Source organism: Carcharhinus amblyrhynchos, chromosome 13, assembly GCF_965287045.1.
Source record: "Carcharhinus amblyrhynchos chromosome 13, sCarAmb.v2.hapA, whole genome shotgun sequence".
NCBI lineage: Eukaryota > Metazoa > Chordata > Chondrichthyes > Carcharhiniformes > Carcharhinidae > Carcharhinus > Carcharhinus amblyrhynchos.
This window is the reverse complement of record NC_137336.1, coordinates 6,186,901-6,209,587: the sequence shown is the minus strand read 5'-3', so window position 1 is coordinate 6,209,587 and position 22,687 is coordinate 6,186,901. Positions and strand designations below refer to the sequence as shown.

Sequence of the window (22,687 nt, the reverse complement as noted above, 5' to 3'; positions counted from 1 at the left end):
AGTGGTCGGGAGCACTGTTCACAGTGCATAAATAAGGCTGAGGCATTTGGAGCAGTCTTCACCCAATAGTGATTAATGAATGATCTGTCACACCCTGTATTTGTGGTCCCCAGCAACATACATGTGGGTCTTCAGCCATTGTGAATCACTCCCGCTGTTTACAAGACACTGCTCAACGCATAGTCTACTACAAAACGTCCAGTCCTGGCAATAACTTGACAAATGTACTGAATATCTGTGGTCCAGAAGTTGGCACTCTCCAGAAGTTGCCACGGCTCAAGCACAGCTGCCCCATTGCGGCAACTACATGGCTTTAGGCACAGCAACGTAGAAAGTTGTTTTGATATGTTCTGTACTCAAAGTAGGATAAGTCCAACCTAACAAATTACTGCTCCATCAGTGTACTCTCCACCATCAGTAAAATAATAGAAGAGTTCATCAAGAATGTTGCCAAACTTCATTTGTTTAGCAACAAGTTACTCACTGACTGTCTGTTTGGGTTTCACCATTATCATTCAGCTCCTGACCTCAGGTCAGCTGTAGGCCAATATGGAATAAAAGAGCTAAACTCCAGATGTGAGGTTATTTACTGTCCTTGACATCAATGCATCATTTGACCGAGCGCGTGGCAAGGTGTGCGAGTGAAATTGTTGTCAACAAGAATCATTTGCTTAGCAACAAATTAGTCACTGACCGTCTGCTTGGGTTTCACCATTATCACTCAGCTCCTGATCTCAAGTTAGCAGTAGCCCAATATGGAATAAAAGAGCTAAACTCCAGATGTGAGGTGATTGACTGTCCCTGACATCAATGCATCATTTGACAGGCTGTGGCAGCAAGGTGTGCGAGTGAAACTGTTGTCAACAAGAATCAGGTACCTCGCTGACTGGAGTCTTACCGAGCACAAATAGTGGAGGCTGAACCATAAAACATATGAATCTTTGCTTAATTAAGGAGACCAATAATTTCCAAAGTACACTAAATGTGGTCTCAGCAATGCTCTGGATTACCAAAGTATCACTCCCAACTCTTGCATTCAATTTCCCTTGCAATAAACTATATAGTATAGTACCGGAAGATTGGAGGACAGCGAATGTTGTCCCATTGTTTAAGAAGGGAAACAGAGACTTCCCCGGGAATTATAGACCGGTGAGTCTTACTTCTGTTGTGGGCAAGGTTTTAGAAAGAATTATTAGGGATAGGATTTATAGTTATTTGGAGAGTAATGAATTGATTAGAGACAGTCAGCATGGTTTTGTAGCAGGTAGGTCGTGCCTTACTAACCTTATTGAGTTCTTTGAGAAAGTGACCAAAGAGGTGGATAGGGGTAAGGCAGTTGACGTGGTATATATGGATTTTAGTAAGGCGTTTGATAAGGTTCACCATGGTAGGCTTCTGCAGAAAATGCAGATGTATGGGATTGGGGGTAATCTAGGTACTTGGATCAGGAATTGGCTAGCAGATAGGAGACAGAGGGTGGTGGTTGATGGTAAATATTCGTCATGGAGTTCGGTTACGAGTGGTGTGCCTCAGGGATCTGTTTTGGGGCCACTGCTGTTTGTAATTTTTATTAATGATCTGGATGAGGGTATAGTTGGGTGGATTAGTAAGTTTGCTGATGACACCAAAGTTGGAGGTGTGGTAGATTGTGACGAAGGGTGTCATAGTTTGCAGGGTGACTTAGACAGGTTGCAGAGCTGGGCCGCGAGGTGGCGGATGGAGTTTAATGCGGAGAAGTGTGAGGTAATTCATTTCGGTAGGAGTAACAGATGTGTTGAGCATAGGGCTAACGGGAGGACTTTGAATAGTGTGGAGGAGCAGAGGGATCTAGGTGTATGTGTACATAGATCCCTGAAAGTTGGGAATCAAGTAGATAAGGTTGTTAAGAAGGCATACGGTGCCTTGGCGTTTATTGGTAGGGGGATTGAATTTAGGAGTCGCAGCGTCATGTTGCAACTGTACACAACTCTGGTGCGGCCGCACTTGGAGTACTGTGTGCAGTTCTGGTCCCCACATTACAGGAAGGACGTGGAGGCTTTGGAGAGGGTGCAGAGGAGGTTTACCAGGATGTTGCCTGGTATGGAGGGGAGGTCCTATGAGGAGAGACTGAGGGACTTGGGGTTGTTTTCGCTGGAAAGAAGGAGGCTAAGAGGGGATCTTATTGAAACATATAAGATGATTAGAGGTTTAGATAGGGTGGATAGTGATAGCCTTTTTCCTCGGATGGAGAAAGCTAGCACGAGGGGGCATGGCTTTAAATTAAGGGGGGGGGGTAGTTATAGGACGGATGTCAGGGGTTGGTTCTTTACCCAGAGGGTGGTGAGGGACTGGAATGCCCTGCCTGCTGCAGTTGTAAATGCGCCTAGTTTGGGGGCGTTTAAGAGATCTGTGGATAGGTATATGGACAAAAAGGGATTGGTTTAGATTAGTGGGTCAGTGTTTTTTTTAAAAACTGGTCGGCGCAACATCGTGGGCCGAAGGGCCTGTTCTGCGCTGTAATGTTCTATGTTCTATATCATTTTGTTTGCTTGCTAATTATTGCTACGTCTGCATACGAATCATTCAAATTATGTCCTGGGACACATGCATCTGTCAGACCGTATGCTCTGGACAGAGAACTTCAATTCTGTGTCAAACAATGGCAGATCTGACGGAGTCCGAAGGAACCAAGCAGCTGAACTGTTTCTGTGGTTGATTGTGTGAGAACCAACAAGAGGGCAACGCCTACTTGAACAGGTCTTCACAAATCTCCGTGTCACAAATGCATCTGTCCATGGTACCTGTGCTAGGAGGGATCACCGCACAGGTCTTGTGAAAATGCAATCTCGTCAACACATTGGAAACATTTTGCATTGTGTTCTGTGGCACGAACATGTTGCTGAGTGGGACAGATTTTGAACAGATTCAGCAACGCAAATCTGGGCTTCCCAAAGGCATCGGAGGCCAAAAACGGTTGGAATTTTGTTCAACCACTGTCTGTAACCTTGTGACCAGTCATGGCATGAGGCCCAGATTCTAGCAGTAGAAACAAACCCAGGATTTCCAGAAGGTTTCGAGGAAGAGTGCGGGACAGCAAGCCAGAATCACTTCCAGGCACACGGAAAAACGGAGTGCCCGCATGATGAAACTACAGCACAGAACTACTTGCATGACAAAAAAGTGGAATCAGAATGCAACGACAGCTGAAAATATCCCACAAGCAAAGGATCAAATTTCAGCTCTGTAGTCGCGCACAGAATCGTAAATGGTCAGAGGTAATTCATCAACCAATTGGCGTTGGAGATTATTCCATTCGCAATGACGAAAGCGCTAAGCACATCAGTGCAGAAGACAAATTTGAAGCATTTGCAACTGGCTTCACTCAGATTAACAGAATGGCTACTTTGGGTCTCTTACTGAATTCCCCAGCTTCACAGATGCCTTGAGACTCCACGTAAAATGTAGAATCTGATGATATCATTGCAAACTTCTGGGATATGACAACATTCCAGATCAGTACTGAAAATTTGCGCTCCAGAACGCGTTATGCCATTCAGCAAAGCATTTCCAAATGACTATAGCACTGGCACAGACCCGAAAGTATCCAAGGTACGACGTGTTCGCTAATACCAAACAAGTACATTAATTTCATTTATGATCCCCTTCAGTCTTCTCGTTATCATCAATAATATTATTGAAAGTGTTGTATTTGCTGTCAAATGACAAATACAAAGCAAGATCCTACTCACTGAAGTTCAGTTTGGATTGCGCCAAGTCCAGTCAGCGCCTGGCCTCATTACAGCCTTGGTCTAATTGTGGACCAAATATATGAATTCGGGGCGGAGACATCAAGGCCCCATATGATCAAGTGTGACACCCATGAGCCCGAGAAGAAATGGAATTCCATGGGCATCAAATTTCAAACGATGGACTGTGTGGAGTCATGCACAGATGAAGGTCAGATGAAGCCGGGAGAGGTTGTTCTGGCCAGTCATCTCAGTGCTGAAAGATGACTACGGGAGCTCTCCAGGATTGTTTCGGAAGAACTAATCTTCTGCTGCTTCATGAATGGCACTCCCTCCATCATGAGCTCACGTGGCGAAGTTCGCTGAAGATTGCCAATGAATAGTGGCATCCGTCACTCGTCAGTTACTGAAGCAGTCCAGAACAACATTCATTAAGCACAGGACAGCATTCAAGTTGAGCTATCAAATGACAAGAAACTGAAGCCACAGGAGCATCATGGATGACATTGAGTCATTTCTCATGATGTTGCATGGAATTATCTTTCCCGTACATCCGCTCCCGCACCCACCTCCCCGCCCCCCCCAACCACGGCCTCCGACCACCACCACCACCACCACCCCCCCAACCCACCCCCCCTCACCCCGCCTCACTACACCACCCTTTCAACATCCGTGATTTACCATAGATCAAACATCGAACTGGAATAACCATTTTTTTTCAGGTCATGATTGCAGCTCCAGCTCCAGCTTCAAAAGGGTCCACATAATCAAGGACAAAACTTTCCCCTTTGGCATTGCATTCAACAAATTAAACATTTATTTCCTCCAGCATGGACTTAATGATGTGAAGTATATACTAGATGCAAGATGCACTGCAGCAACTCAACAAACCTCCATCAATTTACATTCCAAATCCGCAACCTACAACACCTGGAAGGAGAAGAGAAACGGACGCATAGTAACAGCATCACACTCATATTACATAAGAACATAAGAACATAACAAATAGGAGCAGGAGTAGGCCATCTGGCCCTTCGAGCCTGCGCCGCCATTCAATAAGATCATGGCTGATCTGTCGTGGCTCAGTTCCACTTTCCGGCCCTCTCCCCATAACCCTTAATCCCCTCTCTTATCAAAATCCCATCAACCCGCTTCTTGAAAATATTTAGCGAGGCAGCCTCCACCACTTCAACGGGTAGAGAATTCCAGAGATTCACCACCCTTTGAGTGAAGAAGTTCCTCCTCAACTCCGTTCTAAAACGCCCCCCCCCCCTTTATCTTGAGGCTGTGTCCCCTAGTCCTACTGTCTTTTTTGAGCGGGAAGAGTCTCTCCACCTCTATCCTATCCATCCCATTCATCATCTTATACGTCTCAATGAGATCTCCCCTCATTCTTCTAAACTCCAACGAGTACAAGCCTAGTTCATTCAGCCTCTCCTCATAGCTCAACCCCCTCAACTCCGGTATCAGCCTAGTAAACCTCCTCTGCACTCCCTCCAAGGCCAAAATATCTTTGCGCAGGTGCGGCGCCCAAAACTGCACACAGTACTCCAGCTGCGGCCTCACCAATGCCCTATACAGCTGCCCTACTTTTATATTCAATCCCCTTCGCTATGAAGGCCAGCATCTCATTCGCCTTCCTGACCACCTGCTGCACCTGCAAGCTGGGTTTTTGCGACTCATGCACAAGGACCCCGAGGTCCCTCTGCACCGTCGCCTGCTGCAGTTTTTCGCCACGTAAGTAATAGTCCTTCCTACCATTCTTCCTACCAAAGTGGACCACCTCACACTTGCCAACATTAAATTCCATTTGCCATTTCCTGGCCCATTCACCCAGCCTATCTAGATCCTTCTGCAGACTCTCCACACCCTCCGCACAATTTGCCGTTCCCCCAATCTTGGTGTCATCAGCAAATTTCGACACCCTACACTCGGTTCCCTCCTCCAGATCATCTATATAAATGGTAAAAAGCTGAGGCCCCAGCACCGACCCCTGGGGCACTCCACTAGTCACCATCCGCCAATCCGAATAGCACCCGTTGACCCCCACTGTCTGCCTCCTATTTGACAACCAATCCTCTATCCACACTAACACCCTACCCCCAACTCCAAGTCCCCTGACTTTCTGCAATAACCTCTTATGAGGTACTTTGTCAAACGCCTTCTGAAAATCTAGAAAGACCACATCCACCGGCTCTCCTCTATCCACCGCCCTAGACACATCCTCATAGAACTCCAGTAAATTTGTCAGACACGACTTCCCTTTAATGAAACCGTGCTGCGTCTGCTCTATCAAGCAATTCCCTTCAAGATGCCTCGCAATTTCCTCCTTAATGACGGATTCTAACATTTTACCTACCACAGACGTTAAACTAACCGGCCTATAATTCCCTGCCTTTTGCCTGGCACCCTTCTTAAACAACGGCGTAACATTAGCCGCTTTCCAATCTTCCGGCACTTCCCCGGAATCCAGCGATGTCTGGAAAATAACCACCAATGCATCCATTATAACCTCCGCCACTTCTTTCAGACCCTCGGATGCATTCCATCCGGTCCTGGGGACATGTCCACAATCAGCCCCTCCAGTCTGTCGAGCACCGCCTCTCTAGTAACAGTAATGTCATTAAGACCCTCCAGTCCTACCACCTTTCCATCGCTAACGCCCGGCAAATTATTCACGTCCTCCTCCGTGAAGACAGAAACAAAAAAGTTATTCAATACCTTAGCCATATCCCCATCCCCTCCCACTAGGTCCCCTTTCTCATCCTCTAAAGGACCAACGTTCACCCTAGCCAGCCTCTTCCTTTTTATGTATTTATAAAAACTCTTGCTATCCTTTTTTATATTAAGCGCTAGCCCAGCTTCATAGTTTCTCCTACCCTCCTTTATCAACTTCTTTGTCAATCTTTGTTGACATTTAAACCTCTCCCAATCCTCTTCTCGCCCACTACTCTTAGCTACTCTAAATTCCTCCGCTTTTAATTTAACACTTTCCTTCACCTCCTTCGTTATCCACGGCTTATTACCTCTCCTCCTACAGTCCTTTTTGACCATCGGAATAAATTTCTGCTGAGCACCAAGAAAGATCTCCTTAAAGATCCTCCACTGCTCCTCAGCAGACCCTTCCTCCAATGTACTCCCCCAGTCCACATTCGCCAATTCTTCTCTCATCCTACCGTACTCCCCTCTGTTCAAACAAAGGACGCGTGTCCGGGAACCCACTTTCTCCTCCTCCATCTGCACCAGAAACTCCACCATACAATGATCACTCTCTCCAAGAGGATCCTTCACTGCAAGGTCCCTAATTCTACCCGCCTCATTACATAGCACCAGATCCAAGATAGCTCGCTCCCTCGTTGGCTCCAACACACACTGTTCAAGGAAATTATCCCGGCAGCATTCCAAGAACTCCTCCTCGAGCCCACCGCGTCCAACATGGGTCGACCAATCAATACGCAGATTGAAATCCCCCATAACTACGGCCGTCCCATTCCTGCACGCCGCACTTATTTGCGCGTTAACAGCCCGCCCCACCTCCAGATCATTATTCGGGGGCCTATAGACGACACCCACCAGCGTCTTCCTCCCTTTGCTGTTCCTCATCTCCACCCAAAACGATTCCACGTTCTGCTCCTTGGCTCCAATATCATCCCTTGCTACCACCTTGATGCTACCCTTAATCAGCAGAGCTACGCCCCTCCCCCCCTTTTCCCTCCCGCCTATCCTTCCTAAACACTTGATACCCTTGGACATTCAGCTCCCAGTCCCTGTCACCTTGCAGCCACGTCTCTGTAATGGCCACCAGATCATATCCATTTGTGTTGATCTGCGCCACCAGCTCATCCACTTTATTCCGAATGCTTCGTGCATTCAGATACAGCGCTTTCATCCCAACCTTCACCTGGACCCTATTTGCCGTAACGCCACCAACCATACTCACGCCCCCTACTCCCTCTATTATTGGGACATCCTCGGCCTCTTCCCTTACCTGTACCCTCTCCTTAACTTTAGACCTCGTAAGGTCACCTACCCTCGCACCTTCCCCCCCCCCCCCTTAATTAGTTTAAAGCCCTGTTTACAGTCCTCTTTACTCGATTCGCCAGCACTCTGGTCCCAGCACGGTTCAGACCAACCCCATCCCGCCCGAACAGGTCCCACCTACCCCAATACTGGTGCCAATGCCCCATAAATTCAAACCCATTCCTCCCACAGCAATCTCTGAGCCACCCATTCATTTCCTTAATCCTGTCAACCCTACGTCCGTCTGCACACGGTTCAGGCAGTAGCCCAGAGATGACCACCTTGTCGGTTCTACTTTTTAATTCCATTCCCAGCTTCTCATACTCCCTCCCCAGATCCTCAGTCCGCACTTTGCCTACGTCGTTGGCACCCACATGTACTACAACGACCGGATTCTCACCCTCCCACTCCAGGTTCCTCTGCAGCCCAGCTGCGACATCCTGTACCCGAGCACCAGGCAGACAACACACCCTTCTGTGCACTTTGTCATTGTGACAAAGGACAGTGTCAATACCCTTCACCCCACTGTCCCCAATTACTACTGCGTTCCTTTTTCCTTCTTTTTGCCTATGTCCTGCTGCATCACTGTACCGTGTGCAATTTGCTCACCAACCTCACCTGCCTCGTCCTCTTCCAGACCGGCAGCAAGAACCTCAAACCTGTTTTGCAGATTAAGAGGCTGAGGCCTCCGCTCCTCACCCCCCTTCCTCTTCCCAGCAGCCCCCTCTTGTCCCTGACCCTTAGAGTTAGCTAGTCTAGGGGGGGTGGATGTCACTTGCACCCCATTGACAATGGCACACAGTGGAAGCTTTGTGAACATCCACTCATATGTCTTTGCAGGTTGGAGGCAGTGAGCTGAAATTCTCGACATAACCTGAGTTCAACGTGAAATTTCAGATAAAGAATCTGGCGGAATACGCTTTCTGTCACAAAGTGCGACTGGTCGAGTTTCTGGAAGTAAGAGTCCACAAAATAAGCCAAAGTGAGAATTTCGAATAGAAAATGTAAACAGGGAACAAACTGATATCCCAAATTGAACGACCCCTGGTTTGTGCGTTCACTAGTTTACATTGGCAGCGTTTGTTGGAAACAAGTAGGAAATATTCAGGGCCACCCAGATTATAATTGCTGCACTTTATGTGAACGACAATGTCTCGGTTTGCGAAGAGAACATATATCAAATCACCACCACCCGAAAAATCTCAGAGTCGTAGAGTTCTGCAGCACAGAAAGAAACCCTTCCTCCCCACTGTATCTCTGCCTGCCAAGAAACATTTATGTTTTTCCAATCCCATATTATTAGCACTTGCTCCGTATCTTTCTATGCTATGACGTTTCAAACGCTCAGCTAAATGGTTCTATAGCTTCAAGTGCGGCCGAAGAAAAAACAAAGATATGTGATCGCGAGAGTAAATTCGGTGGATGTAGATAAACAGTCAGGTAATATATTCTTTTGAGGTCAGACTACCGATAACGGGCATAAATGGTTAGATTGGACACGACAAAGGGAGAAATGAGTGCATGGTGGAGACTGAAGAAGCCATAGGTATCAGTATCGGATTGCATTGGAGAGGACGTATAAACATAGAAACTAGAAACAGGAGTAGGCGATTCGGCCCTTCGATGCTTCTGCGTCATTCATTTTGATTTTGATTATTTCTGGTCATCGAATTCAATATCCTGATCGCTCTCTCCACCCCCACCCCTCTCCCCATCCCTCCCCTCCCCCACCCTACACACACACAAACTTGAGGGGCGACCTGATAGATATAAACTTCTATGAGGTCACCCCTCAATCTCCGTCTTTCCAGCGAGAACAATCCCTGTTGATGCAATCTCTCCTCTTCGATAATATCTTCCATAACAGGCAACATCCTGGTAAACCTTTTCTGTACTCTCTCCAAAGCTCCACGTCTTCTGGTAGTGTGATGACCAGAATTGGACCCAGTATTCCAAATTTGGCCAAACCAACGTTTTATATAACTGTAACATAATTTGCTGACTTTTATACTTGATGCCCCGTCCGATGAAGACAAGCATGTCACATGCTTTCTGCACCACCTTTTCCAACTGTGCCGCCAGTTTTAAGGAATTGTGGACCTGCGCGTCCAGGTCTCTTAATATCACGTCTAACCCGTGTACCGTGAAAGAGAATGGGACTGCTTCACCCAGTACAAAGAAGGAAATAATTGGCTCTCATGAGGTGAGACATGTGTTCATTTTTTCAAGCTTTATTACTTTCAACGCAATTTCAAACTTGATTCGTAATAGCCGCTGTCATTGATCGAACAACATAATATGTAAGCACAGTATTTGAAGTCAGCAAAAAATTAAGTGTCCATTATCTAATCTGAATCGGGGGCTAACTGTTAAGCAAAGTTGTACGCATTGTATCAGTAGTGCACTGATTTTGCAGCCACCCGCAATGGAAATGTTGCTATCAAGAAGAACGCAGCAGGACAATCCTGGAAAATTGGAGAAAAAAAGAAACAACTTAACATGTATTGGAAGTCAGTGAGCCTATGACAAAGAATTATAGGTTTCATTTACAAACACATTCTCCCAACAATTCTGATGAAGTACTGTTTGTCAAATTGAACTCTATATTTTCTTCAGTTGTTGATCAGAAGTCAGTCAATTTCTGAAACAAATGCAATAGCAGGTTTCATTTTTGCTCTCAGAGATCCGGCAGACTGTACATAAAAGAATTAACTGCCGGATTCCCCTTGCAATAAATGATAAATTTCCGTCGGTTTTGTAACCACTTGCAACATCTGCTTTCCAGATGTTTCATGTGCTTCATGATCCCAGACTCCTAGATCCCTCTCCGCAGCAGAGTGTATTGGCCTCCTGTTTGCCTATTTTGCCTGTCAAAGTGAACATTTTCACATCTTCTTACATGATATTTTACCATTCTAAATTGCAATTATTTTTAACCCGCAGAATTGAAGTAAAGGTGCAGCTACACTCCTGTGATATTATTCTGATTTAACATAGCAACTGTTCATTAGATTTTCCGCTGGAATTGCAAATAAAGCTGTACCTTATTAAAAGTGATGCATTTTGGAACATCATAAATACATACTGGTGAGGTTAAGCATCGAAAACTTTACTGCTCCTTGTCTCTGCAATATTCTTTTACAAGTCCAAGCCACAATTAGATGCTGCCCCTTTTAGAGTTACTTGGGGACAAATAAACTCGTTTTGATGGCATGGTTGAGGAAGTCATATTCCTGAATATGATGTAAACAGATGTCTTCAGAGGTTGAACGAATTTGAAAGCACATTTGGTTGTAACAACAGTCTGATAAATGGCCAAAACTCAGAAGAAATTCTGAATGACGCATAGATAGGATGGAATAGCAGAATAGCTACAATCATCATGTGACATACAATATGAGGGAAATTTCTTAGCCATCCCTATTTGCCCTCTGAGAGTGAAGGTGCGTCTTCCTGAAATTCTGAGGTACTCGTGACCCATGAGTTTTTAACGCAGTTTCTAGCTGGCGAAAAAGAGTTTGCTTTTCTGGGCTATCATTGTAAGTCTACGACACCGTACTTAAAACTGACAAAACAGCCCGTCAAGGCTGAGAAAAAAATATTACATTTAAAACGTCACATGATTTGACGGATGTTAATGTCATTACCGTTAATAGATAATAAAAAAGAAAATTCAGGTAAGTATGTCAACAATTCGCCTCAGCGATGCAAATTGTTCATTAGATTATATTTTGTTGAAATAACTATGCAATGATGAACAATATTAGGAAGTAAATGGTGTATAGATCCAAAGATTATCTTATATATTATTGAGGACATCATATGAATCCTACGTTAAGCATGGCACAAAAATGTCCAATTCAAGTTGTACAACATTAAATGTAAAAGACAATTCTTCTCGTGTTCCGTAGAGACAGTGTCGCTTTAAGATTCTGTGATGTTATAATTGGTCCAGTCTCTTTGTGTCGCTGTCTACCAATGAGATGAGGAATTGTGGCTCAGGATCCAGCACCACTCCCCCTGCAACAAACGCTGCTCTGTGTTGACGAGAGGAGGAACATCAATCTCTCCAGGCGTTTGCTTCACAACTAGGAAAGAGTCCGAGAGGATGGACTGGAATTTGCACAAATAACCCTTTCAATTATCACAAAGAACGCTCGGAGGGGGCCGAAAACCAATCTTTTAAATTCCGAAAACTAAGGTAATGAGCAGTCGGGTTCTCGCGATTACAATAAGAAGCGTAAAATTCATCAGAGAATCAGGCAGTTATTTCCCGTTACATTGTTCCAGAATGACCTTCTTGCGAAATAGCCGAATGCCGCTATGGCCTGTTCTTCACGTGATTCTCGTGTATATTTCCGATTCGGTAAATGGGAACATTCGCTACTCAATTCCTGAAGAATTAGAGCTTGGTGCCTTTGTTGGAAATATTGCTAAAGACCTCGGCTTAGATGTTAAACAGCTATTTGAACGCAAGTTTCGGATCGCATCTGAAAATAGAAAGCAATATTTAACCGTGAATTTAAAAACTGGGCTTTTGCTAATAAAAGAAAGAATCGACAGAGAGCAGCTATGTGAGCAAGGCATCACTTGCGCATTAATGTTAGAAGCCGTGATTGAGAATCCACTTCAGATCTATCGTATTGAAGTTGACATTCTCGACATAAACGATAATGTTCCGGTGTTCCAAGGAAGCGAGGTTAACCTGGAAATATCAGAATTGACGCCACCTGGGGTGTCTTTTCCATTGCAGAGAGCTTTTGATCCGGACGCTGGAACCAACAGTGTTCAATCATATCAACTGAGTTCAAACCAGTATTTCAGATTGAAATCGCAGACAGAGGGCGCGGAAGCTGGCGTCCCAGAACTCGTGCTGGAGCGACCCTTAGACAGAGAGCAAGAACCGGCTCATCGACTGACACTGACGGCGTTTGACGGAGGGGAGCCGATGAGTTTCGGGACCACGGTGATTAAAATTACTGTAGTTGATGCGAACGACAATGCTCCAGTTTGCGAACAAAACATCTATCAAATTACTACTGAAGAAAATACACCCAGAGGTAATTTGATTGTGAAAGTGACTGCAGTGGATGTGGACGAAGGTCTGAACGGTGAGGTAATCTATTCTTTCAGTGATCACACTCCGGAGAAAGTGCGTAAGCTGTTTCGCTTGGATGCAACAACCGGAGAAATCAGAGTATCTGGTGTCCTGGACTTTGAGGAAACCCATAGTTATCAAATTTCAGTACAAGCTAAGGATAGAGGTTCGCATCCAATGGCAGTATACTGTAAGGTTTTGCTAACCGTTACTGATATCAATGATAATTCACCTGAAATAATAACAACCTCTACGTCAAACACGATTCCAGAAAACGCTTCATCAGGCACAACAGTAGCTGTTCTAAGAATTACAGACCGAGATTCAAGAAACACAGCAGATGTTCATTGTAGGATACCCAGAGGTATCCCGTTTCAGCTTACCACTTCTTTTAATAACTATTATACTTTAGCCACTCGGGGTGATATAGATCAAGAAAAGATGCCAGAGTACAACATTACTATCATCTGCACTGATGCAGGCACTCCACCTCTGTCGACCACAAAAGTAATCCAAGTCCTGGTCGCAGATATAAATGACAATGCACCACGTTTTACGCAACCTTCCTTCACCCTGCATGTTACAGAAAATAATGTTGTTGGCGCTTCAATTGGTTCGGTGTCAGCCTTTGATCCAGATTCTGGTCAAAATGCTGAACTTTCGTATTCTATTTTGGATAGCCTAATACAAGGTTTGCCTGCATCCAGTTTTGTCTCAATAAACACAATCAGTGGTGTGATATCTGCTCATCAGTCTTTTGATTTTGAACAACTAACAAGTTTTGAAGTGCATGTGATTGTAAAGGATTCTGGATCGCCTCCACTCAGCAGTAATGTGACTGTCACTGTGATCATCGTGGACCAGAATGACAATGCCCCTGTGATCGTGTCACCTTTGGCGATCAAAGGTTCCGTAGCAGCGGATATAATACCAAGATCTGCCGAACCAGGTTATTTGGTTCTAAAAGTCACAGCTACTGATGCCGATTCGGGTCTCAATGCCCAACTTGTTTATCAACTCCATCAGCCCACTGATGAAAGTCTCTTTACTGTGGCTCCAGAAACTGGAGAAATTTGGACGATTCGCCACTTTACCCGCAAGGATTCAGTCAGGACAAAGATCGTAATTTTGGTGAGGGACAAGGGAACCCCACCCCTTTCATCCATGATCACTATCAATGTATCCGTAAAAGATGATGCAACAGAAAATGCCTCTAATATTGGAATGCTGGGGACACCTGGACCCTGGAAATGGGATTTGAAATTTTACCTCATGATTATATTTGGCGCCACTTCATTTGTTTTACTTGTAGCTATTGTATATCTCAGTACAAAAGTGTACAAAGGGAGAAATTATATCAATAATGGCTTGTGCTGTTGGAATACTTCATACTTTTCCCGGGCGAATTCGCGCCATGGAATTCAAAAGGCGAGTGTAAACCTTCAGATCCCACCCAACTATACGCAGGCGTATGAAACCGCAACAATTCCACAACAATTTCGCTACGATCCAGGTGTGAACGATTTAATGTTTCGAAAGTTACATGGTTCGGCTGCATCCATGGTTGATCTCAAGTCTGGCGCATGTGTTTCTGCTGAACATCGAAAGGAATCAATCTCTACCGACAAACACACCACTGAGGAGGTGAGAGACACTTTAATATATATATATCTCACGCATGATAACTAGACAATATTAAGGAGACCTAAAATCTTTAAACAGCAGAATGAACCTTGCTAACTTAAATGACATTTCAGACATTTCATTTAAAAGGAGAAAAAAAACCGATGTTGATACTTGAAGAGTTTCTCTATGAAACCCTGAATCTGTCATTAGGACAACGTCAACAAAGACACAGAATAATTGAAATGGGGACAATTACGGGAAGGTACGACATTGCATTCATAGGAATAATTTTTAAATGGTTTCAAATAAGCGAACAGTAACTTTTTGGGTGCTTCATTAATTTGTTAAGCTTGGACGATTCAGTTAAATAAATGCTTAACGCATTTGCGAATCCATTGTTTGAAGTTGGAACGATTCAATGATTTTAGTAGGTAGCTGAAAGTCAAAGCTTTACTGGAAAAGCCATTTATATTGGGATTAAATTAAAAGCACCACGAGGAATCGACATTTCTATAAGACAGGGGACCTTTGTACGGATAAGCTTGCGGGGTTGGGCCGAAATTGGGAGAGCTATCATACAAGACTAGACTGACATTGCAATACTCAAAAAGAAATGGGTCATGAAATGTTTATGACACTGCCATCACGATTCCTAGCTACATGCTGTCTCATCGACAAGACAGACACATTAAAGATGACAGAATAACAGTGTACACGAGGGATATAACTGCCCTTGCAGTCCTGAACAGCGATTCTAGGCCTCATGAATTCTAATGGCATAAAGTCAAACATGGTCAGGCAAATGGGTTGCTGTATTACCACGACCACCTCAACACTACTTTTGCTGATGCCCGCTCCCCACCTCCCGCACCACCGCCACCCCCTCCCCGCCATCTTCCATGTTGAAGAATAATTGGAAGGATATGGAGAATGGCAATAGTGTACATTTTTTTTCTGGGTGGGTGACTTCAGTCCCCAGCAACATGTGTGCTTCTGTAGCAAATGACAAATGATTCCTGAACATTCGAATCTACTTAAAATGAATCTAACCGACTCCCCGCGATATTCATTAGTGACATCCTGGTTGCCTTGTGATCAATGCGCCCAATGCACGACAGCATCATGGCAAGGCATCTTAGAGTGCGCCTTTGGCATCAACAACTTCAAACCAACTATAGTTGGTTATAGGTGATAGGTTCTGTCGCAAGTCACACACTATTCAAATTATATATTACTGTAAGCTTTTGTCGCTTAGCCAAAATCTTGAAGCACCCTTTTCAACTGTACTTCGTTGTACGTTGCCTCCATCACCTGAAGCAATTCAGGGGTATAGTGAAAACCAGACAGAAATGGAGTGGATTATAATTTAATCGTGAGAAAGAGGCAGATTCTTCTCGAAGCTACGGGTATAACTGGATATTTAACTCTAATAAATATCGGGGCAAGAATGTGAAACGAGCAGTTGAACACCTGACTGAAACATTAACAAATTGATGTTTCATTCCGGAAGTTCGGTTTCATTGATTTACCAGGATTCTACACAAAAAAAAGCTTCGTGTATTACCCCAAAGGGATAATATTCAGACAATAGTAAGATAATGCTAATTAATTTGCGCCCCACATGGAAAATATAAGAACTATAGAATAGGAATTCTCCAAAATCTAAGCACAACGTGAAACACGCAATCAGTTCTTATTGTGTTCAGTAGAGATACTATTGCTTTAAGAGTGCTCGTTGTTATGTAAATCGGGTCTCTATATATCTGTCTACCAATGAGGTGAAGGAATGTGGCCGGAGAACCAACACCACCTACCCCTGAAACAAAAACGATGCAGTCCCAAAGTTACGCGCATGCTCATGAATCCAGTTCCTGTGTTCACATCTGAGAAGATTAATTAAGGGATTATAAGGCTTTTTTTTGTAATAGTTGTAGAGATCTGGTACCTCATCTCCGCATTGTATGTAAGCTGCAGCCCCACATCTGCTGCCAAGTTATTGTTGCAGTTGCAAGGCTGGTATATGACTTTGGAGAAACATTTGATATAGGCAGCACCGTCGCACGTGCCTACTTGTTAAATTGGCACGTGAGGCAGTGGCGTTATTGATTTTTCGTGTTTTTAGTTGTGGATTCAGTTGGGAATATGCCAATTACTCCACTGCTGAATAAATAGATCCTGGTGCATTTTTTTGGAAAGAGTGAAATCGACCTAACTTTAGACATGGCACCTTTTGGCGCGCAGGTTACGGCTACTTTTGGGAAGAACAAAATAATATTTAGGTGTGAATTTAGTCACCTGAATATTATTCGAAAAATTAAATTAGGCCGGGAAAAGTTTTGTGAACGACTGATGTTTTGTATTAATATGTTGGAGGGTTGAATCAAGATCTCTACAGGTGACTGAGATTGGAGTTGAGATTCTCGAATAAATGAGAATATAAAACAAATGAATTTCAAACCAGATCTCAGAAAAAAGGCATCAACATGGGCGCGCTTTCCGCAGCGGGGCGCGAATGATCGTGATGCTGGAGCTAAAAGTGTGCGAGTCGACAAACTGAGGCAAAGCGAGAACTTCGCATGAGAAATGCAAGTATGTAGAGAACGTACAGCTATGACAAAACGACCCTGTGCGCAATAACCCATTTATCACTTTACACTGATGGTATTTGACAAAGGGAACCAAAGAAAGTCGGAACCACACAGATTATAATAGTTGTGTGTGGTTTGCGCAGAGAACGTTTAACGAATCATCACCACCGAAAACGTACCCAATGATACCATGATTGCATTAAATAAGATGGATATGTATGAAGGACACGGAAGTATCTCGTCTTGGCTTCCCTCTATCCATTTCCTTCTCAATTGATTCAGACAATGGTCTGATCTTTGCCCAGCGCTCTTTCCATTATGCATAGCTCAGCAGCTTTCAAGTTTCACTGCAAGCAAATGATGCATGTTCTTCTCCACAAAACAGCAACGTTAGTGTGTGTGATCATCGACGATCAAAATGAAAATGTGCCTGCAACCCTATCGCTTATGACAAATGAAAATTCATTTGTAGATGAAATCTGCCGATTTAGGTTATTTGGTTAGTAAGTGACAGCCGTGGAAGCCGGTAGTGGACAAAACGCCCTATTTCTTATAAATCCTTTACCCCACTGATGGACGTTCCTTTCCCGTGGCTTCTGAGACTGGAGAAATTTGACAATCTGTGTATTGTGGTCAATTACTCACTGACAAATAAACTCGTGATTATGGCGAGGAAAGAAGGAAAAGCATCGCTTTCATCTACAATCATTATTAGCTTATCAGTAATGAATCATGTTGAGAAAAGTACATGTAATGTCAACACGATGGGAATTGGATATCTGATGTAAGGTGTTATTGAATAATATATTTTAGAACAGTCTCGCCTGTCTTTTTCATAGCTATTTTAGTCCTTACTATTATTTTCCATAAAAGCGGAGCTGAACGGGTCCCTGTCGCCCTGACAATATACTATATGGAACGGAAAAGACCAGCGTGATATTGAAATATCATCTAATGACATGAATATGTAGGAAAGTGAAACCTATCTGAAAAACTTCGCTATGAAATGTATCCAAGTTCATATTCAGCCTTGAATAATTTCATCCTTTTAAACTTAAAAAGCCCTGCTCCATCTAATCTTAATATCATAACTGAACTATGTGCCGTGAAGGAAACTGGGACTGCTTCACCCGGTATAATAAGGAAATCATTGACTTTCATCAGGTGAGATATTTGTTTGTTTTTTCAAGCTGTATTATTGATAACACGTTGTTAAATCTGTTTGTAATAGAAGCTCTAGTCGATTGAACAGTACAATATGTAATATTCAACTAAAGTGATTGGGAATTCAAAGAGTCGCTTGCATAATCTGAATCAGGCGTTAATTGATAAGCAAAATTACACTTTAAATCAACAGTGTAGTTTTTGTACCATCTGTAATGGATATTTTGATATCAATTCAAAACCACCAGGATAATGCTGAACATGTGGAGTGGAAAGAGAAATTATTTAAAATGTGCTAGCTGTTAATAAGTCAATGAAAATGGATTATGGTTTGAAGGTCTAAATTGCTGCATTGTCCCATCAATTCTGAAGTGGTATTGTTCTTCACTCAAAGGGTGGTGAATCTCTGGAATTCTCTGTCCGTTGAAGTGGTGGAGGCTACCTCGTTAAATATATTTAAGACGCAGGTAGATAGGTTTTTGGTAGGCAAGGTGATTAAGGGTTATGGGGAGAAAGCAGGAAAGTGGAACTGAGCCACTTCAGATCAGCCATGATCTTGTTGAATGGCGGGGCAGGCTCGAAGGGCTAGATGGCCTACTCCTGCTCCTATTTCTTATGTTCTTACATGAAATTTACACCTACTTTTGAACTAAAATGAACTGGCAATTTCAGTTGCGCAACAGGTCAATACAGATTCAATTCCTGACATTGAATATATCAGAATATACAAAACAGACACATCCGTGGTCAACTAAAAAAGTTAAAGATAGTACCAATCTTAAAGAAAAAGGTTTCACAAGGATGGGCAGCAGATCAGGAGATTGAACAAAATATATATTAAAAAAACTAAAAAAAGTTAATGAGGGAAAATAGAGCAAGAGAGAAATCAAGTAGAAACATGAAGACTTGTCAGTAAGAGTTTCCATAGATAAGTTAAACAGAAACGATTTAACAAGTTCATCGTTGGTCCTGTAGATGCTGAGTCTGGGGAGTTAATTGTTGAAAATAAGGAGATGGAAAATGAATGGAACAGGTATGTGGCATAGGTCTTCACTATGGATGATACAAGTGACATCTAAAAAAGCACAAAATCAGGACATGGACAGGAGAATCTCAGAAAAAATGGCAGGAAAGTGGACGTGAAGAATGTCAGATCATCCATGATCCTATTGAATGGAGGAGCAGGCTTGAGGGGCCAAAACAGCATACTCCTGGTCCTATTTCTTATGGCCTTATGTTAGACAATTTATTAGAGTTCTTTGAAAATGTAACATGTTCTATGTATCAATGTACAGGTGATTTTACTGCACTTAGATTTCCGGAAGGTCTCTATGTTGCCACATTAAAGGTTCAAAGGGTATCGTGGAATATAAAATCCCTGATCCAGGTGGTAACTATTTGCAAGGACAAGTTGGTCAGCTAACAGGAAACATGAATCATAATAAATGGTCAGTGTTTAGTTAGCAAGATGTAAAAAGTAGATCCATGGGGATCAAAGCCAAGGTTGATCATTACAATTTATATCAATGACTTGGGCTGAAGGTATGGTTGCCAAGTTTGCTGATGATGCGAAATAGATAAACAGTAAGCAGTAAAAAGGGCATAAGGAGGATACAAAGTCGATAGTTTAAGTGACTGGGCAAAGATCTGACAAATATAATATAATGTGGAATATGTAAAATTATCCAATTGTCAGGGACAATGAAAGTATAGAATAGTATCTAAATGGTGAGAGATTGTGAAGCTCTGGGATGCAGAATGAATTAGGTATCCCAGTGCAGGAATTGCAAAACGTTTGTATGCACGTACATTACGCAACTGGGAAAGCAATTGGAAGTTTTAGTTTGTTGTGAGGAGTAGAGAATAAGATGTTGAGTATTTATGTTTCAGTTATACAGAACATTGGTGAGACCACAACTGGAGTACTATGTAGAGTAATGGTTTCTTTATTTATGAAAGGATGTAAAATGCGTTGGAAACAGTTCAGATAAGGCTTTCGGCATTAATAGCTCCAACCAGAGGATTATTTTTATGAGGAAAGCTCGGAAGGGTTATGCATGTATCTGCTCGTGTTTAGATTAAGAGTTAAAGCCTTTAAGATTCTCAGGGTTTTGTAAGTGTAGATGTAGTAAGGATGTTCCCTCTTGTGGGAGATTCTAGAACTAGGGATCACTGGTTAAAAATGAGGAGTCTCAGTAGGGAATCGTCGGAATTATCTTCCTTAAATGATTGTGGAAGCAAAGGATAAAAATTTCTAAGGCAGAGCTCATAGATCCTTGCTAAGGAAGGAAGTGAACGGTTATTGGGAGCTCAGTGGGAATGTGGAGTTAAGTTTACAATTGGATCAGGTTGAATGGTGAAGCAGGCACAAGGGGCCTTGCTCCTAATTTGGAGACTAACCTGATGCTTCGTTTGCTGTTCAAGTTTCAGACTATCTCATACACATTCTGAATATGCATTATCTTACATTTTCCTTTTGGAGATTCGGTAGCCACAGGAAAATTAAGAGTAGGAGTAGGTCATTCTGCACCTGGAGCCAGTTTGAACATTTGATGAGATCATAGCTGATTTAACTGTGGATCTGATCAGCAACAAGTTCCTAACTGTCCGATTGTACCCCATAATCATTCGCTACCTGGCTGTTCAAAACTCTAACTCAACTTCGATAAATTCAATGACGCAGCCTCCACTACTAGAGTAGCATAATCTACAGATCAATGAAATTCTGAGAAAAAAGTACTTTTCCTTAGCCATGAATGGCAGACTCATCTGTTTTAAATGGTGTGTCCTCTTTCTAGATTCCTCCACAAATGAAACTTCCTCTCAGTATCAGCAGTGCTAATTCCCCTCCTGATCTGAGGTGTTTAAATAAAATTACCTTTCATAATTCTAAATTCCAAAGGCTGCAGGCTACAATTGTACAACCTTTTCTGGTAAAATGACCCCTTCGTCCAAGGAATCTGTCCGGTTGACATTCTCTGAACTGCTTCTAATGCAATTATATCATTTCTTAAATATGACGACCTGGGCTACACACAATATTCCAGATATGGTATCAGCAATATCCTGTATAGCTGTAGCCTAAGTTCCCTACTTTTATACTCGATTATTTGGCTATGAGCAAAAACATTCCATTTGCTTTTGGAGTCACTTGATCCACCTCTATACCAACATTTTGGTATTTGTGAGCCAGCACATCCAGATCCATCTGTGCTTCAGAGATTTATAGTTAGTCTCCATTCAAATGATACAATCTTTTTCTATTCCACCAACCAAAGTGGGCAAAATTACACTTCCCACATGAAACTCCATCTCTTAAATGTTTTCCCACTCATTTAAACTAATTAAATCCCTTTGCAGAATATTCAGGTTCTCTTGATAAATTGCCACGGATGTTTGCATCATCAGTGCATTTACCTACCATACCATCATACCTTCATTCAAGTCATTTACATAGTTTGCAAATAGTTGAGGCCACAGCACTTATCCTTGTGGCATTCCACTAGTGACAAATGCCAAACGCAGAAATGATCCAGCTATCTCTACTTTCTGCTTTCTATTAGCTAACCAATCCTCTATCCATGCTAATACACAAACCTCAACATCACCCATTTTATTCTATGAAGTATCCTTTGTGCAGCACTTCAATTCCTTTTGGAAATCCAAGTATACTCTACAGATCCTTCTCTATCCACTGTACTTATTATTTATTCAAAGCATTCTAATAAATTAGCCAAATGCAATTTCCTTAACACTACAGCATGTTGACACTCACTGATTTAAATGTCCTGATATGATCTCCTTAATAATGGAGCCGACCATTTTCCCTATGACAGAAGTTAGCTAATTTAATTTATGATTTCCTACTTTTTGCCTTCCTCCTTCCAGAACAGAAGTGTTATTTTGCAACTTTCTAATCCATTGGGATCTTTCCAGAATATAGCAGATTCGGAATAACACAACCAGGTCATCTACCATTTCGCAAGCCACATTTTTAAAATCCAGTAATGAAAGTCGTGAGGACTAATTGGGGGCTTGGCTATCATTAGATCTACTGTTGTCCTAGTAACCTTTTCTGGATTGATCGTGCATTGTAGTGTGCCTCCTTCCAACGACCTTATTGAGTTGTGAATATTCTTGGTATGTTTTTGTGTCATTCACATTAACTGCAGAGTCAAAATACCTTTACGAGTTTCCATCATTTCAAATTTTCCCAATACCCATCTCCAATTCCATGCACTACAAAAAAATCACTTTAGTCACTCTTTTTCTTGTTAAATACTTATAGAAATTTATCTGCTTATGTAAATCTCACTACCTTTCTCGAATTTCTTATTCTCACTGGCTTATCTCGAATTTCTCCTTCCTTATCTTTGAGTCATTCTTTGTTCATTTCTGAACTTTGCCCAACTTTTTTACCTACCATTGATCTTCGCATTATTGTACGATTTTTCTTTGTCCTCATA

At 42.7% G+C, this 22,687-nt stretch overlaps 1 protein-coding gene across 7 annotated transcripts in view; it reads left to right on the top strand.

Moving 5' to 3' along the window:
• Positions 1-22,687, top strand: part of LOC145351669 (protocadherin-10-like) — a 207,283-nt gene that overhangs the window by 165,149 nt on the left and 19,447 nt on the right. Inside the window, exons 1-2 of one of the 7 annotated variants that reach the window (XM_080201233.1) lie at positions 11,927-11,946; positions 12,036-14,487. The exons of 5 other annotated variants lie outside the window; for them this stretch is intronic. In XM_080201233.1, the coding sequence (XP_080057359.1) occupies positions 12,037-14,487 (2,451 nt within the window). In that variant the 5' untranslated portion in view covers positions 11,927-11,946; position 12,036. Of the gene's footprint in view, positions 1-11,805; positions 14,488-22,687 lie in introns of those variants that run through there. One more of the 7 variants, XM_080201230.1, reaches the window with a different exon arrangement.